Genomic DNA, 18514 nt, shown 5'->3' with positions numbered 1-18514 from the left:
CTTCAGCAAAATTAGGGCTTATAAATTTCGTGCTTATTCTCTCAAAAATTCACACTCAAAAATCATAAGCACAAAGAAACTATTCTCCTTTATCTATTGTATCATGGCATCTCCACCTAGAAATCCTCCTCCAGCCGCCGATGGTGATGTTCACAACGATGCTGCAGCACCTGTACCAGCAGACCCAAATCTGGCCATCATCGTTCATCCAATCAACTTTGAAGCTGTACCAATCAGCTACATTGAGCCCGGAGATGAGCTGAACCCGATTGACCCAGACAATTTTGATTTTGTGGGTCCCTCTTCCACCGCCGGAAGGTTTCCAACACGCCGGTCCAAGCGAACAAACCCTTTCCCAGATCTGAATACTGCGGTGCCACAACGCCGGAGAGGAGAAAACTCTCCCCGGAGAGGAAGCAGAGGTGGAAGAAGAGGAGGCAGAGGTGGCCGTACTCCTGTTAGGCCAAATCCACCAAGAAGTTTTCATTTGGTGGATGAAGACACTGATGATGAAGAAGGAGACCCTAACTTTGCAGCACCAGAGGCTCAACCTCCATCCTCCAGCTCCTCTGAGTCATCATCAAAAGATTCACCTCCCCCTGTGTCAACTCAGGGGGAGTCATCTCAGCCCAGCATGGCAACAGCAGCCTCTCCACATTCTGTTCCTGAAGGTGTTGCTACACCTGTTTCTGAAGGTGTTGCTGCACCTGTTCCAGAAGATGCTGCTGCACCCACGGCTTCAACAAATGTTCCTCAGAATGCTGCTGAGGGTGTTGCTCCCTATCAGGATGAAGAAATGCCTGATTATTCTGGGATGTCTTCTGTAGAGCATGTTGACATTCCCATAGTTGATGCTCAGGAGTTCACCACTACTGAAGAAACTCCATCAGTACCTCTTGCTGACCCTCTGGAAACCCTGGCAGAAGCAGCAGTTCAAGCAGATACATCTCCTCCTCAGGCTGAAGAATCAGAGAAAAGTGAAGACAGTTGGGAGGTTCCACTAGCTGCTTTTCGCAAAAACTTGCCATCTTCTGATTCTGACAGTGAATCCTCTGAAGACCCTTCTCAGCAGGAAGAAGGTGTTGCCCCACCTGCTACATCACCTGAACCAGCATATGTCCCTGATGAGCTTGAAGATTCAGAAGATGATGATTCCTCAGAAGAAGAAGAACCAGACTTGGATGGGAAGAATTTGTCAACCCCTTTTGAGGTAACCAATGCCTTCAGTCCAAATTTTTATTTTGAATCTGATTCACTGTTGAGTCCTCAAGTCATGAATTGTCAATTCATTGAGGAAAAGAAAATTTCTAAAGAAGAATTTGATAGGCATAGGATAACTGCTTTTCTTCACCAAAGAAAAATCCTTAATCTAGTTGAGACTGCCTGCTCTTATGATCCCATGGTTGTGAAGGAATTTTATGCCAATTTGCAAACTTCTTTTTTAAAGAAAAATTCTCCAAACTTTGGCAAAGTTTTTGTGCACAATTCCATCTTTTCTTTTTCTCCCAAAATTATCAACTCTCATTTACAAACTCCTACTGTGATTGATGAGGATAATTATGGTGATTTTACTGAAATTTGCAAAGTTATTTCTGGAAATCGTTTAAAAAGTTGGCCTGCACACCCAAGAAAATTCCAAGTGTCTCAACTCACTGCTTTTTACTCTGTCCTGTTTAGACTCACAGTGACTAATTGGATTCCATCCAAAAATGTCTCTGTGGTAACTAAGCCTCATGCTGTACTCATGTACAAATTAGGGATGGGATTACCAGTGGATTTTGGCAAACTATTCTTTGATACTATTGGTCATCTTGCCCATAAAATTTCACCCTCCACTCACCTTCCCTATCCTTCTCTCATCTATTCCATCTTACTCTCTCAAAACTTGGGCCAAGATGACTCAGAATATCTTCACACTCCACAAGGCATAATCACTATTTCTCAAAATTTTCTAAGAGCTCCTCATGTCCAAGATCTTCCCTGGAATGGAGATAATTTTCTCTCCAGTGAATCAGGTCAAAATAATCCTGGTGCTGAAGGTGTTGCTCCTCATGTTGACAACACTTCTAACCTTCTTGTGCCTGTCCCTAGAGATCTTCTGTTGCAACAGCTTACTCACTCTCTAGCTCAGCTTACCTACCATCAGTCCATGGTAGAGATGATTCAGAAGGCTCTTTCTGATCAAAAAGGGGGAGAAAAAGGTCATGAAGCTGAAGCAGGAACATCTCACCCTTTGGATGCTAGAGGCAGAGAGCAAGGGTTTAATGAAGAGGAAGCACAGAAAGAGGATGAAGCAGAAGAAAGCAGTGGATCTAGTGATGGAGGAGCAGCAGCTGATACTGAGGAGACTTTGGAGATTCTACTTTAAATGTTGGAGTTTCTACTTTAAATGTTTTCATGAACAATATTTTGATTTTGTTCTGTTTTTTTTTTATTTTCCCCTGAACTTTTTATTAGGACTGCACTCTGATTATTTCTTATTCAAGTTTTTGTTGGACTATCTTGCTGAATTTGTTTTGAATTGATCTTTCTATATTACTTTTGGTATTTTCAAATTCAGGGGGAGTTCAAGCAATATCTCAGGGGGAGTTCTAGCTAAAATTTAGTTTTGATCAGAAAGTTAAAAAGGGGGAGTTTGAAACACGTTGTTATATTTTACAAAAGTGTTTTTTAACTCTCTTACTTTCAAACTAAATTTTAGTTATTACTTAGTGGGCTAAGTGTTATGACTTAGTGGGCTAAGAAGTGATTTAGTGGGTTTAATTGTGGTTTTATTCTAACTTCCTAACTAACCCACTAACCCATTATCTTGAGTGCTCTTGTGGTTGGTTTTCTTGCAGATCATGGGCTGAGGAGTGGAAGCTTGGCAAGTCTATAAATACCAAACTCAAGACTCAAGATTTGTACAGATTTCGAGGAAACAAAAATAGAGCTGAAGTTTTAATCTCGAGAATTTTAGTGTGTTTTCTAGGATCTGTTGTACGTACTCTTTATGAGTACATTCTTTGAAATCTAGAATTTTTAATATTTTTCTTTTAGTATCTAGATTTGGTTGTAAGAGTGATCTTGAAAAAGATTTACTCATAAGGAAGAAGTTTTCGCACTCTTCTGTGTGTATTCTTAGAATACTGTTTTTTAATATATTTTTCCGTCCTGTAAAGGGCAAGTTCACAAGTCTTTACTTGTGAACATTTTTAATTCTGAGCATTGTCTTTTAATCTTTATATTTCCGCTGCATGTTGTCTCAAGTGTCATAACACTTTAGATAACATCTCTGTATAATACGAATTCGGGACCATAAATTCTTTCAGTATGCTTGATCTATTGTTTCTTTCTATAATCAACTAGTATGAACGTCGTGCTCACATGTCAAATATTATGTTTATTATAATATTTATGTACATATGTTTTATATATGAATCATACTATTGGTTAATTAAAAGCATGATTGAAATAATATAGAAAGAAAGAGAAGCTCAATTCATGAGAGCACATGAGTAGTTCTTGTCTCAAGAACATAAGAGAAGATCGAATTGTTGGTTCAATTTGTTTTTTTTTTTACAAGGTGATGATCTACAATGTGAATGGATGAGATCGGATTTTGATTTCCAAACATCCGAAATAATTGTAAACAACAATGAATGCTTTGTTGAAATAAAATTCGAGCAATTTACTTAAGAGCTCGTTTTGTAGAATTAAATCATTGGATTTGGCTGAATTTTGAACGGCATGTTTAGGACATACAATCCTAAATTATGAATGATTAAGATTAGAATTTATATGTGACACCCCCTAAGTTCCAACTAATAAACCGGAAGGTTTACGAAGGAATATGCGAGCGGAAGTCTAAATTCATAGAAAGAATTTTTTTTTTTAGTCTTAATTGGTGTCACCTTGTCCTTAGTTTCCAAAATTTCGTTGCTTACGATCATACAAGAAGACAATCAGAGATTTAGGAAAGTAGAGATATTAAACCATTAAACCGTACTATTTTACATATACTAGATCAAAAGGAATCATAGGAAAGTTCGCCTTACACTAGGGGTAGTAATATACATGAGCTACAATAGAAATAGTAAGAGTCTTCAATGCAAAATAAACAAAAGCTAAGATAATAAGCAACATTAGTGGATCCTCCATACGAGCCCAAAATTTCCGGAATCGACCCCTCGAACCGCTACTAGTCCAAACCGGCGGAGTTATCCCTACTAGTTCCTGCAAACGGAGAATATCTATATGAGCTAACGAAGCTCAGTAAGGATCTCGAAAGGTATCGAGATTTGCAAATATTGTTCTACTATATATATATAATATTATATCACATAGGAACAGTCAAAGTTAGCGTAAAACACACACATTCGGTTTTCTATTAGCGTCGTGAGCTATTTAAAACATTTTATCGGATCCGATGAGAGATTAACTTTTGTACTTAGATTTGCAAATATTGTTCTCCATTTGCAGCAAGGATTTCGATTCCTTACCTGGTGTTAGAAAGAAAGCTAGCCAAAAGAAAAGTGCCCTTGAACCTTCAAGAGAATCAAAAGGTCAGAAAGGGAGAAATTAGAAAATATTGGGAGAGGTTCTTTACCTCTTCAATCTTCGATTTCTAACCAAACTATTTTGAGGGAGAGGGCTATGGAGCGTATTAGGAGATGAGATGTGATTTCTCCCGTGAAAGGGCACCTCGTATAAATAGAGTTCTTGGAGAACTCTAGAAGGAGGATAGGATAGGGAATTCTCATGTTAGGATTTTTTTTTTGGAGCTTGGGGTGGCTGATGGTGGCTCACGGTGGTGGTGCTGCCGAGGGATGGAGAGAGACCAGGTGAGGAAGAGAGAGAGAGGAACCAGTCGGGAGAGAGAGAGAGAGAGATTGGCTCCTTTTTAAAATAGGAAGAGAGGCTTTTGGGTTACCATTCTTGGTTAAGGGGTTGAGTGTGGTTTAGGTGCTGATTATTGAGGTCTAGACTCTAGGTTAGTATATAGGTTTATATAAACTATACTCAATCTATATGCAATTACACATATACACACACGTATGTACACACACCTTCACGCACATGCAGGCACACACACACACATTTATATGTATATATATATATATATATATATATATATATATATATATATATATATATATATATATATATATATATATATATATATATATTTAAGTAAATACTTATACATATATGTATGTATAAGCTAATTAATAAGTGTATAGTGCACACATCAATCCACATTTAGCAATTAATTTATGATTTCATTTATCATATATATTCGATAATTCACGTAGTCACGTAATATTTTGGAAGAGTTAAACTTAATTAAAACGCATCAAATTCACATATGAAAATTAGGAAAATTTAAAGACGAGGGGTGTTACAATCTTCCCCCCTTAAAGAAATTTTGTCCCCAAAATTTGTTACCTGTCCCGAAAAATTCGGGATAAAGATTTCTCATTTCTGATTCTCGTTCCCATGTAGCTTCTTCCGGAGTATGGTTGCGCCAAAGTATCTTGACGAGACGAATCTCTCGATTTCGAAGGGTTTTGCATTTGGAATCTAGAATTTGTAGGGGTGTTTCTTCGTAGGAAAGGTTAGGGTTTAGTTCAACGGGGTCGGATTTTAAAATATGGCTTGGGTTTGGTCTGTATTTTCGAAGCATGGAGACATGGAAAACGTTGTGGATTCTCGATAAATTAGGCGGGAGTGCTAAGCGATAGGCACGCGTACCTATTTTCTCTAGAATTTCGAATGGTCCAATATATCTTGGGGCTAACTTGCCTCGGTTTCCGAATCGCATGACGCCTTTGAGGGGTGCTACTTTTAGGAAAACGGATTCGCCGTTTTTGAATTCCAGGTCCCTTCTTCTCTTATTGGCGTAGCTCTGTTGACGATCCTGGGCGACTCGCATCTTTTCTCGAATATTTCGAATTATTTCCACCGTTTGTTGTACTAGGTCAGGTCCAAGCAGTTTCTTTTCTCCTACTTCGTCCCAATGGAGCGGGGATCGGCACTTGCGTCCATAGAGAGCTTCATACGGGGCCATCCCTGTCGTAGTTTGGAAACTGTTGTTGTATGCAAACTCTATTAGCGGTAGTCGGGATTCCCAACTTCCTCCAAAGTCGAGTGTACAGGCTCGGAGTAGATCTTCGAGAGTCTTGATTGTACGTTCTGATTGTCCGTCGGTTTGGGGATGGAAGGCGGTACTGAATGATAACTTGGTTCCGAGGGTTGTATGTAGGCTTTTCCAGAATTTTGAAGTGAATCGGGGGTCTCGATCGGAAATGATTGAGGTTGGAACGCCGTGGAGTCGGAAAATTTCTTGAATGTAAAGTCCCGCTAGTTTGTCTAGGCTAAACGTCTTCCGGATTGGAAGAAAATGAGCTGATTTGGTCAGACGATCGACGATTACCCAAATGGAGTCAGATCCACGTTGCGTCTTTGGAACTCCTTGAATAAAATCCATTGTTACTACTTCCCATTTCCATTCGGGAATTCGATTCGACTGAAGTAAGCCTCCGGGTCGTTGGTGCTCAGCCTTCACCTGTTGACACGTGAGGCATTCGGCGACGAATTGGGCGACATTTTTCTTCATTCCGGGCCACCAATATAGCTTTTTGAGGTCTTGGTACATCTTGGTAGATCCGGGGTGACATGTGTATGTAGTCTGGTGTGCTTCGGTTAGAATAAGTCTCTTGATCTCGGAATTGTCGGGAATAAAAGTGCGATTTTGGAATAGGAGGAGTCCATCGGTGGAGATTCGAAAGTCGGGGTTCGATTCTAGATTGGCACGAATATTCTGAATCTGAGGATCTTGGTCTTGTGCTGTTCGGATAGAGTTTCTGAGGTCGGACTGAATTGTGAGGGCGTTCATCGATTTTCGGCTAAGTGCGTCGGCTACAACATTTGCCTTTCCGGGGTGGTATAGAATTTCACAATTATAGTCTTTGATTAATTCGAGCCATCGTCGTTGTCTCATGTTCAGCTCTTTCTGCGTGAAGAAGTATTTCAAGCTTTTGTGGTCGGTGTAAATTATGCATTTTTCACCATAGAGATAGTGTCGCCAGATTTTGAGTGCAAAGACCACTGCTGCTAGTTCGAGATTGTGGGTCGGGTAGTTCTTCTCGTACTCTTTGAGTTGTCGAGAGGCGTAGGCGATTACTTTTTCATTTTGCATTAGTACGGCGCCTAACCCTAATTTGGAGGCGTCACTGTAGACTATGAATTCTCCAGATTTTTCAGGTAATGCAAGAATAGGGGCAGAAGTTAATCGCCTCTTGAGCTCTTGGAAGCTGGCTTCGCAACTTGGGGTCCACTGATAATTGACTTCTTTTTTCGTGAGTCGGGTGAGTGGTGACGCAATCTTTGAGAAATCTTGGACGAATTTACGATAGTACCCAGCCAGGCCAAGAAAACTTCGAATTTCCTTTGCATTCTTTGGAACGGGCCAGTTGGAGACGGCTTCTATTTTTCCGGGATCGACGGATAGACCTTCGGCAGAGATAATGTGTCCGAGAAAGATTACACTAGGTAACCAGAATTCGCATTTACTGAATTTGGCGTACAATTGGTGTGATTGTAGGGTCTGAAGTACGATTCGCAAGTGGGGGAGATGATCCGCTTTGCTTCGGGAGTAGACTAGAATGTCGTCGATGAAGACGATGACAAATTGGTCGAGGTATTGGTGAAATACTCGATTCATTAGGTCCATAAATGCGGCTGGGGCGTTCGTTAGACCAAATGGCATAACCATGAATTCGTAGTGGCCGTACCGGGTTCGAAAGGCGGTTTTAGGGATATCGGCTTCCTTGACTTTAAGTTGGTGATATCCGGAACGGAGGTCGATTTTGGAGAAGACGGATGCTCCTTGGAGTTGGTCGAAGAGATCGTCGATGCGGGGTAGGGGGTATTTATTATTTATGGTAATCTTGTTTAACTCTCGGTAGTCTATACAGAGGCGGAGGGATCCATCCTTCTTTTTAACAAATAACACTGGAGCTCCCCATGGGGAATGACTGGGACGGACGTAGCCCTTATCGAGCAATTCTTGGACTTGATTTTTCAGCTCTTTGAGTTCCATTGGGGCCATGCGGTAGGGGGACTTAGAAATGGGTGCGGCTCCGGGGATTAGGTTAATTTCGAATTCTATCTCGCGATCGGGTGGCAATCCGGGAAGGTCGTCGGGGAAGACTTCGGGAAACTCTTGAACAGCAGGGATTTCAGACATCTGAGGTTTGGGCTTAGGTTCGGTTTCTAGGACGTCTACTAGATAGCTAGTATGCCCTTTATAAATGAGTTTAGCGGCTTTGATTGCCGATATGATGGGAGTTAGGGTTTCACGATGGCCTTGGAATTTTAGGAGATTCCCGCTAGGGAGAGAAAAATTAACAGTTTTCAGCGCGCAATTGATTTGGGCATTGAACTTCGTCAGCCAATCCATACCCATAATAAGATCGAAATTTTGGATCGGTAGGATGATTAGGTCAAAATCCATAGGTTGGTCATGGATTTGGATAGGGCAGTTAACTACTACTAGGTTCGACTTCATCTCATCACCCGAGGGTATGGAAATGCAATACTCGTGATATACACGAGTGGGCGTAAGTTTGAGTCGTTCAAATACGTTGGTAGCTATGAAGGAGTGCATAGAACCGGAATCAATTAAGGCACACACAGGTTCTCCGTGAATAAAAATAGTACCTGCAATCATGGAGGGGTCTCACTGAGCTTGCTCTTGAGTCATTGCAAATGCACGGCCAGGAATCTAAGTTTGATTATTCGGGCAGTCTCTCGCCTTGTGGCCGGACTGTCTGCATCGGAAACATGCATCGGTGCCTTTCACGCATACTCCAAAGTGAGATTTTCCACAGTTCGAGCAGGTTGGTTTGAGAGGTGGTGCCGTTGGCCGGGAGTTAGTGGAGTGGCTTCTCTTTTCTTTGAATTTTCCGTTGCCGACATTGGGTTTTTTCCAAGGTCGAGAGCCAAAGTTTTGAGGACGTCGGCTCTGCTGAATTTCTATCTCATCTTGGGCGGCTGAAAGTGCTTTGTCTACAAGTTGACGGAAGGTAGATGCGGCGGACATGCGGATATCTCGTCGAACTTCGGGCTGTAGTCCTCTTGTGAAATGGTTCTTCTTTTCCTCGGCATCTTTGGCGATGAATGGGGCGTACAAGCAGCCTCTTTCGAAGCGACGGACGTATTCGGTCATGGAAAGATCGCCTTGACGAAGTTCAAGGAATTCCTTGAGTTTGTTGGCTCGGATATCCTTGGAGAAGTATTTCTCGAAAAACTGGACCTTAAAGATTGACCGTTGTAAGTTTTCGAGTTCGATTCCTTCTTTCGCTCCTTCCCACCAGTTTCGGGCCTCGTTACGAAGCAAGAAAAGGGCGCAGTGTACTCTTTCACGATCACCCATTTGCATGTAGTCGAAAATAACTTCCAGGGATTTGATCCATTCTTCGGCTACTACGGGATCTGACCACCATGGAATTCCGATGGATTCATACGGAGGAATCTTTCGTACAAGTTTTGGGGATTCGGTTGCGGTGGTGGAGGTGGATGGTTTTGGAGAAGTTGCTGGATTTGTTCGTGATGGTTTTGGGCTTGTTCACGAATGAGTTCGGAAAGATCGTGGATAATACTAATGGGATCGCGTGGGTCGTTCATGTTGGCAGAGCTCCGAGTTCGTCTTCCTGCCATGCCTTTGTCGCACTTGTAATTAAAACTAGAGTAATATAAGACAAAAACAAAACACACGTTTACCGGATGGACAAGATCTTCACGTTCCGAGGCGTCCAATTTCCGACTTTCTCACTCGTATGGGATTTCCACTAATCTTGCTCTGATACCATGATATGTGACACCCCCTAAGTTCCAACTAATAAACCGGAAGGTTTACGAAGGAATATGCGAGCGGAAGTCTAAATTCATAGAAAGAATTTTTTTTATTTTTTTTTTTTAGTCTTAATTGGTGTCACCTTGTCCTTAGTTTCCAAAATTTTGTTGCTTACGATCATACAAGAAGACAATCAGAGATTTAGGAAAGTAGAGATATTAAACCATTAAACCGTACTATTTTACATATACTAGATCAAAAGGAATCATAGGAAAGTTCGCCTTACACTAGGGGTAGTAATATACATGAGCTACAATAGAAATAGTAAGAGTCTTCAATGCAAAATAAACAAAAGCTAAGATAATAAGCAACATTAGTGGATCCTCCATACGAGCCCAAAATTTCCGGAATCGACCCCTCGAACCGCTACTAGTCCAAACCGGCGGAGTTATCCCTACTAGTTCCTGCAAACGGAGAATATCTATATGAGCTAACGAAGCTCAGTAAGGATCTCGAAAGGTATCGAGATTTGCAAATATTGTTCTACTATATATATACTATTATATCACATAGGAACAGTCAAAGTTAGCGTAAAACACACACATTCGGTTTTCTATTAGCGTCGTGAACTATTTAAAACATTTTATCGGATCCGATGAGAGATTAACTTTTGTACTTAGATAATAAGAAATTATTCTGAGCCCGTTTTAGTGGAATCAAACCACCGAACTATGGTATCTATGGTTGGAATACCGGCCCCCCGTATCCCTTCTCATTATTTCTAAGTATTCCATTAACCTCCCCAAATTATTTTTATTTATTTCAAAAGTGGCAAGAAAAGAAGTAATGAGAATTTCACATAGGTACCCAAAAGTACCAATAATTCACAACAACCATCAAGAAATCTAACCACCAAGAGACATCACAAATATCAATCAAGTGACCAACAAATACACAAACACATTATATCAATTACACAATTAGGCATCTAAGATCACTTATGCACACATGCACACTCACTGATGCACACACGCACACACACACACAATTATGCATCTACAAATTATGCATTAATAATATGTTGATGTTATATTCTTACCTATGCATTTCATATATTTAAACATATGTATAAACAAATATATAAAATGACATACACGCACATATATATATATATATATAATTATACACACCCAGAAATTGAATACATATATATACATCTACACGTATTTTAGTATACTTTTTATAAGCATGCTTGAATAATGTCTTAATTTACTAGATATAATAAAATTATAACTAATAAGGGATATATATAGAGGTATATCTAAGTAATTTACCAAGGTGTCATTACACAAGAAGTATTACCAAAACACTTAAAGAAACTTCTAGTCTAATTTAATTTTCATAAAGATGTTTTATTCGAAAGGAAATCCGATTATTCATCCTAAAATCAACAAAACATTAATTAGGCAGATTTCATATAATTTAAAATCTTTGTTTTTAGTTCTTAAAAATTCGAAGAACAACAAGTTTCTGAAAATTACAATTTCTACCCCAAAATTTCCATTTTCTTCTAAACCTCCATTTATTCAGTTCAAGATAATTAATCTATTAAATCCAACACTTCAGAAATTAAAAATTCTTATTTTTAACTAAATCTAACCGATCTTTTAGAAATTTACAGATTAGTCCTCTAGCTTACTAGATCTTCACATGCATGCCCCTAAATTTACCAAAATCTAATTTTCTTCGAAAAATCATTAATAACTCAAAATTTCTTTGGTAATCCCTTTTTTTTAAAAGACTTGAATCTACGGATTATGCAGTCTGATCATACATGCAATGATTTAAAATGCAAGAATCAACAAGATTAAACACGAAAATGCAAGAATAACATGAAACGAAGAAGAGGAGTGTCTTTTAGATTATTTTCCGAAATTCCTTTCTTGATACTTGATACCTCCATTTGCAGCAAGGATTTCGATTCCTTACCTGGTGTTAGAAAGAAAGCTAGCCAAAAGAAAAGTGCCCTTGAACCTTCAAGAGAATCAAAAGGTCAGAAAAGGGGAAAAGAAGGGAGAAATTAGAAAATATTGGGAGAGGTTCTTTACCTCTTCAATCTTCGATTTCTAACCAAGCTATTTTGAGGGAGAGGGCTATGGAGCGTATTAGGAGATGAGATGTGATTTCTCCCGTGAAAGGGCACCTCGTATAAATAGAGTTCTTGGAGAACTCTAGAAGGAGGATAGGATAGGGAATTCTCATGTTAGGATTTTTTTTTGGAGCTTGGGGTGGCTGATGGTGGCTCACGGTGGTGGTGCTGCCGAGGGATGGAGAGAGACCAGGTGAGGAAGAGAGAGAGAGAGAGGAACCAGTCGGGAGAGAGAGAGAGAGAGATTGGCTCCTTTTTAAATTAGGAAGAGAGGCTTTTGGGTTACCATTCTTGGTTAAGGGGTTGAGTGTGGTTTAGTTGCTGATTATTGAGGTCTAGACTCTAGGTTAGTATATAGGTTTATATAAACTATACTCAATCTATATGCAATTACACATATACACACGGCTGCACACATATACACACACGTATGTACACACACCTTCACACACATGCAGGCACACACACACACATTTATATGTATATATATATATATATATATATATATATATATATATATATATATATATATATATATATATATATATATATATATATATATATATATATATATATATATATATATATATAAGTAAATACTTATACATATATGTATGTATAAGCTAATTAATAAGTGTATAGTGCACACATCAATCCACATTTAGCAATTAATTTATGATTTCATTTATCATATATATTCGATAATTCACGTAGTCACGTAATATTTTGGAAGAGTTAAACTTAATTAAAACGCATCAAATTCACATAAGAAAATTAGGAAAATTTAAAGACGAGGGGTGTTACATTATATATTCTAATTTTAATATTGAATAGTGGATATCAACCACCATTTGAAGAGATTAATATTCTCTTGTTTATTAACAAGATTTAAGTATTTTGACGAGTTTTCTCTTTTGAGGAAAATGAAGAAATCATATTTGTTGACGAGATTTAAGTATCTTGAGAAGATTCCTCTTTTTGTGCTTTCTTGAGAGAAAGAAATACAATACTTTGTAATTAAATATATTGGTGATCCAATATATTTCTCTAACTAAAGAAGAAATGTATTTTGTTACATTGTGTATCCTTATTACTAAAATAAAAATAAGGATTTCAAAGCATTTAAATTCTATGTGAATGAAAGTTGGAAAATGTCAACTTTGACAAATGAATTAAAAAATGAGTACTAAAACTTTTGGAAAAAGTTTATGGATATTATATTGATAAATTCTAGAATACATACTCTAGAATTTGTGGGGGAAATTAGATATCCCGAGCTAACCACGTTAATATTTAGAAATGTGGGGGTCTTTAGGCCCTAACCACATAAATTAAATATTCCGAGCTAACCACATAAACACTTAGAAACGTGAGGGTCTTTAGGCCCTAACCAGTAACCACACTAATATTTAGAAATGTGGGGGATGTTTAGGCCAAGGTAAAAAAGTACCTAAGTTAATATAAGGGCTAGTATAGTCAAGTGCATAAATATTGAATATATTTATAATGATTGTGCACGAGATAGTCACTCTTGATGCAAATTGATTATATTGTGGTTTCTTGTAAAATAAGAAAATAAATAAGTTCTAAACAAGAGAACTTATAAATGTGTAAGTGGTAAATCATCAAAGTGATGAACAACCAAGTTAAAATATGTGAGAGTGGTAAATCATCAAAGTGATGAACAACCAAGATACAACAAGATGGCAAATAAAATCAATATGTTTGATTTTGATTTGATTTTATAACTTATGAGTTATAAAATGAACAAAGGACAATTATAGAAATATTGTCTACATTGGAAGAATGTACTTTGAAGTTAGTTTGTCTTCTTCCAAGTAGTAAACCATTAATGTTTAAATGGACTATTCAAAAGAAGAATTAAAACGGTGGTCCTATAAAGCTAAATTAAACAGCTATGGAAAAATCTTGATTATTTATAACAAGATATTGGAATCCGTTAAGTCATTCTAAAGTTATATTTGATAAAATTGTGTTATCAAGTAATTCTCGTAATAACGAGTGTGACCAGTGTGTTTATATTAAAAGCACATGGAAGTTTATGTCTATAGACGACATTATAATCATGAGATAGTGATCATGATACTAGTTTGAACGTTGAGAAAATATTGGAAAAAATAAAAATAAAATTGTTGATGTCAAAAGACGAGGGTCTAGGCGATGTAATCTTATAGACAAAGATAGTCTTGTTGAAAGTCTCATGTTGATACATTACTAGAAAATTGATCTAGTTATCTAAAGACCAAGTCTTTACCTTGCAAAAAAATAATGATAAACAATGGTTCAATTACAAATATTTTTGGATAGTTTGGCAACATAATGAATTGCAAACTAGTAAATATGTAATTCCAAAATAAATAATCATTCAATGATATTATAAGGGTTCTTAGGTAATCTATGTATCGCCTTAAATGGATTACATTAAATAAAATATCCAATAGTATTAGGAAAGTACATTGGATATATGAGTCCACTAAGATTATGTATCTTGGAAATCCTCAAACAAAAATTGAATAGCTCGATTCATGGTCGAATTCGAATATATAACTTAAGATAAGGTTAGAAAAGAAGTTGAATAAACTTCATAAAATTATTGAGGATGTTCCGTGTTGGACTAAGTCGGTGTCTACAATTATGAATAAATTGTGATAACCAATCGGTTACGTTAAAGGCACAAACGACATGTATAATGGCAAGTATCGATACACTCGTACACATAAGACCATTAGGCAATTGATCTCAAAAGAAATAATATAACATTGATTATGAAAATCAATGGTTAATAGCGGATCCGCGACTAAAAGTCAACTAAAGAGATCAAACATATTGCATGTCTAGGGGAGTGAGATCAAAACCCACAATTAAGGACAATCTTAGTGGTAACCCAACCATGCTGACTGGAGATCTCAAGAACTGGTTCAAAAGGGACAACTAAGCTAAGAAAGTTCAGTCGAGCACTAAGGAACTCATTCCTAACTAATTCCCGCGAAAGATAATAGTGCTACCTGCAGAAAGGGTAAAGGATAAGCTAACGCTTTTAATGATTCCAAAACCTTATAATAAAAGGTGAGGTATTGGCAGGATACCTTTATGTGTTTCAAATCGTGCCCACACGCGCGCGCGCCGCCGTCTGTCCGACCGACCGCTCGGCTCGCTCCATTAATTTTTGGGCCAAAAACATTAGGTCATGGGCCTTTAACCCATTGGGCCCTTATTCCTCGAAGCCCATCTCGAATGATCTGACTAGTTTGAATTGGTGCGACCGAACCAATGCAAACTATTCGGCTCAACTCGAAATGGTGCAACCATTCAGCTCAAAATGTACCTTTTTGCTCCAAAGGACATTACTTTTCGAACCTTATAAATAGACCTTGTATTTCCCAGAATTCCTCACTTCAATCCAAAATAAGCCTACTGCATATTAAGCCTACCCTTCACAGATTCTCTCGAAAAGTTCTACACAAAGTACAGTTCGCCGTACTTGGGATTTGGAGTGCTCCTATTCCAAGCCTTGCCGTTGTATCTTGGGAGACGATTTCCATTTAATCCGTTAGCACCGTTGCGGGGAAATTTCGTCTTAAGGACAGAGTCAACTCGCCTCGGCAAATTTACGTTCATAGCAGATTATTTCCAACATCTTCAACTTCTCCTGGGAAATTCCATTACTATCCTCGACGAAAAACCTGCAAATCGAGTTAATCCCTTGTTGGGGCAATTTTCTCGTCAAGGGCAGTGATATGGTTTCATTGTTGACGGCGGTTGTTTCACTCTGCTAGGGTTTTTCACGGAGGTTGTTTCGCTCTGCGAGGGTTGCTGCTTGTTTGAGATTTACACCGGAAATGTTCTCTTTCCTTATCTGAGTTGGTATTTAGTATATACATTGCCTTCTTTTTTATGTTTAAATGTAGATTCTATTTGCATTGCAGTAGACATTAACGAGACTGTTACTTAACAATGATTTTTTTATCTAATTAATTTTTTTTATTTAAATTTAAGTTTTATATTTCGTGTAATTTGTATTGATGATTAGGACCCAACAACAACAAGAAAAGTGACTCATGTTGGTGATGGATTGCGGATTCATCCATAGGAAGAAAATTGGTTACATATATTATTATAATTTTTATGGTGTTAAATATTTGTAAGATGGAAAACAAAAGGGTAAGATTGTCAATCTCATGCCCTTACTTGGATTTCTAAAGAGGTTTGATTCTTACAAATTGATAAGTATACAAAGTGGTTTTATAGTGGATTTTGATAAGTATACATAGTGGTTTTCATGTTTATATAGTTATTTATACAGAGTGGTTTTCATATTTATATAGCTATTTATACAGCGTGGTTTTCATGTTATATAGTTGTTTACAAAGTGGTTTTCATGTTTATATAACTGTTCATACATAGTGGTTTTCATTGTCATTTCCTTATTCATTCCCCGTTTCAACAGATTTATGCAATATTAGTAGGTTGGAAAGAATTTGTTTATGAAAAATTCCCAAATTTTGATTACACCAACGATGTTGTGACAACAAGGTTTGCTTTTGGAAATTGATTTTCATTTGCTAATTAATTTTTTTCTTGTTCATATTGATTTAGTGACCCTCGTCAGTCTTGTTGGTGGTGGTTTACATGCCTTGCATTTTTTCCTTGACACAGTAGTGGTTTACGTTTCAAATAGTGAATTTTCGAATAGTGGATTTACGAATAGTGAATTAACATTTTTTTGTTTTTTTTTTTTTTTTTTTTTGAGTTCTGTTAGTAGTGGATTAAGTATAATTTTATTGGATTTCGATAATTTTGTTGTGGATAATGTTAATATTAAAGTGGATTAAGTTAATTTTACTGTGAATTTTACGGTAATTTTAGAGTGTTTTTCGATAAATTTATAGTAGTTTTCGATGAGTATATAGTGAATTTTAATTTTGGTTACTCTGGTGGAAAAAATAAAAAATGAAAAATGAAAAGAAAAAACAAAAAAAAATAAAATTGGGCGTTAAAAATCATATATTTCAAACCTGGTGGAGAAAATAAAGAATTAAATAACAAAATTGAAATGAAATAAAAGCAATATTTTATTTTAAATTCGAAATTTAAAAAAAAAACTATATTTGTTTTGTAAAAAAAACAAAAAAAAAAACTGAAATAACGTGAAATTTGTGAGGAGTTATTTTGAAAAGAGAGTATGATAAGGGCATTTTGGATAATTTGAGTCAAATGAGTTTACGTCAAATATCAATTAATAAAATGGATCTATCATGAAGTCGAAATTCAATGAGGGTTTTTTTGTCAAATAGCCCCTATATAAAAATATTTCTTTAATAAAATTATAACATAAAAACTCCTAACGTAAATTATATCTTATTAATAGAAGTAAGGAATCCTAGTAAATCCTAGGAATTTTTTCCCGCTCATTTGATAGTTATAATTGTCATTTATTTATTTAATTATTTTTATTGTTTTATTTTATTTAATATAATCAAGTGTAATAAATCCGTTAAGTATCAAGACTTTTTTGGCCTCGAATCTACGTAGTTTTTCCCACTAAAATTGTCATTTTACTTAATATTAAGTTTATGGGAAAATTATTTAATTGTTTAGAAAAACATTTGGTTCTTTTTTTATCAATAAAAGTAAGGTTGCTCCTGCAAAACCTTAGGATTTTTTTTCCGCTCATTTGATAGTTATAATTGTTATTTATTTAATTAATTAATTTTGTTGTTTGATTTTATTTACTATAATGAAGTCTAATAAATTTGTTAAGTATCCTAATTTTTTGGCCCCAAATCTAAGTATTTTTTCCCATTAAAATTGTCATTTTACCTAATATTAATTTTATGAGAAAATTATTTAATTGTTTAGAAAAATATTGGATTCTTATTTTATCTTATTAATTAATAATAAAAGTAAGGTTGCTCCTGTAAATCTTGAGAACTTTATTCCCGCTCATTTGACAGTTATAATTGTCATTCATTTAACTAATTATATTTATTATTTTATTTTATTTAATATAATCTAGTTTAATACGTAATTTTTTCCTACTAGTTCACACCCCCTAGTTGAAAGCGGAAAACCTCATACCGATACAAGGAGCCTATTTGATGAGATCCGCATCAGAACAACTTGTGCAAATTGGAGCCTATTTGATGAGACCCGCATCAGAACAACTTGTGCAAATTGTTAAATTTACCATGTTTCTGTTCTGAAATCAACGGTCTGGATTTGCAGCAGAGGAAAAACTGGCAACGTATAGCCTAATTTTATCATGTTTCATCAAATTCATAGCTCACTGTAACGTATAGCTACTTATCACCGTTTAGAGGACCCGAAACCGATCCGTGGGGAGGCGGGTCCGGGTCCAGAATGTGATTTGTGTGATTCGAACTCGGGTTACCACACTAATGAAAAACATTCCAAACCACTAAGACAAGGTAAACATTTGTCAGATTAGTTGCAAGAAATATATATAACATAAATAAACAGTATAAAATGATAATAATAAATAATGT

The 18514-nt window shown here is 36.7% G+C and overlaps 2 protein-coding genes across 2 annotated transcripts; both read right to left on the bottom strand.

Moving 5' to 3' along the window:
• Positions 1 to 4180: 4180 nt before the first annotated feature.
• On the bottom strand, positions 4181 to 8497 carry LOC148767423 (uncharacterized). The gene is made up of 4 exons (XM_088824609.1): positions 8035 to 8497; positions 6919 to 7806; positions 5428 to 6237; positions 4181 to 4215 (listed from the first exon to the last, which is right to left on the bottom strand). Exons 1-4 carry the CDS (start codon positions 8495 to 8497, stop codon positions 4181 to 4183), a joined length of 2196 nt encoding a protein of 731 aa, XP_088680735.1.
• A 270-nt stretch (positions 8498 to 8767) lies between these two features.
• Positions 8768 to 9418, bottom strand: LOC148767422 (uncharacterized). Its single transcript, XM_088824607.1, has one exon. The coding sequence runs from the start codon at positions 9416 to 9418 to the stop codon at positions 8768 to 8770; it is 651 nt and encodes a 216-aa protein (XP_088680733.1).
• Positions 9419 to 18514: the final 9096 nt, after the last annotated feature.

The sequence above is a fragment of the Erythranthe guttata genome, chromosome 10, assembly GCF_056151865.1.
Source record: "Erythranthe guttata isolate IM_541 chromosome 10, IM_541, whole genome shotgun sequence".
In the NCBI taxonomy this organism is placed as follows: Eukaryota; Viridiplantae; Streptophyta; class Magnoliopsida; order Lamiales; family Phrymaceae; genus Erythranthe; species Erythranthe guttata.
This window is presented reverse-complemented; position numbering and strand designations above follow the sequence as displayed.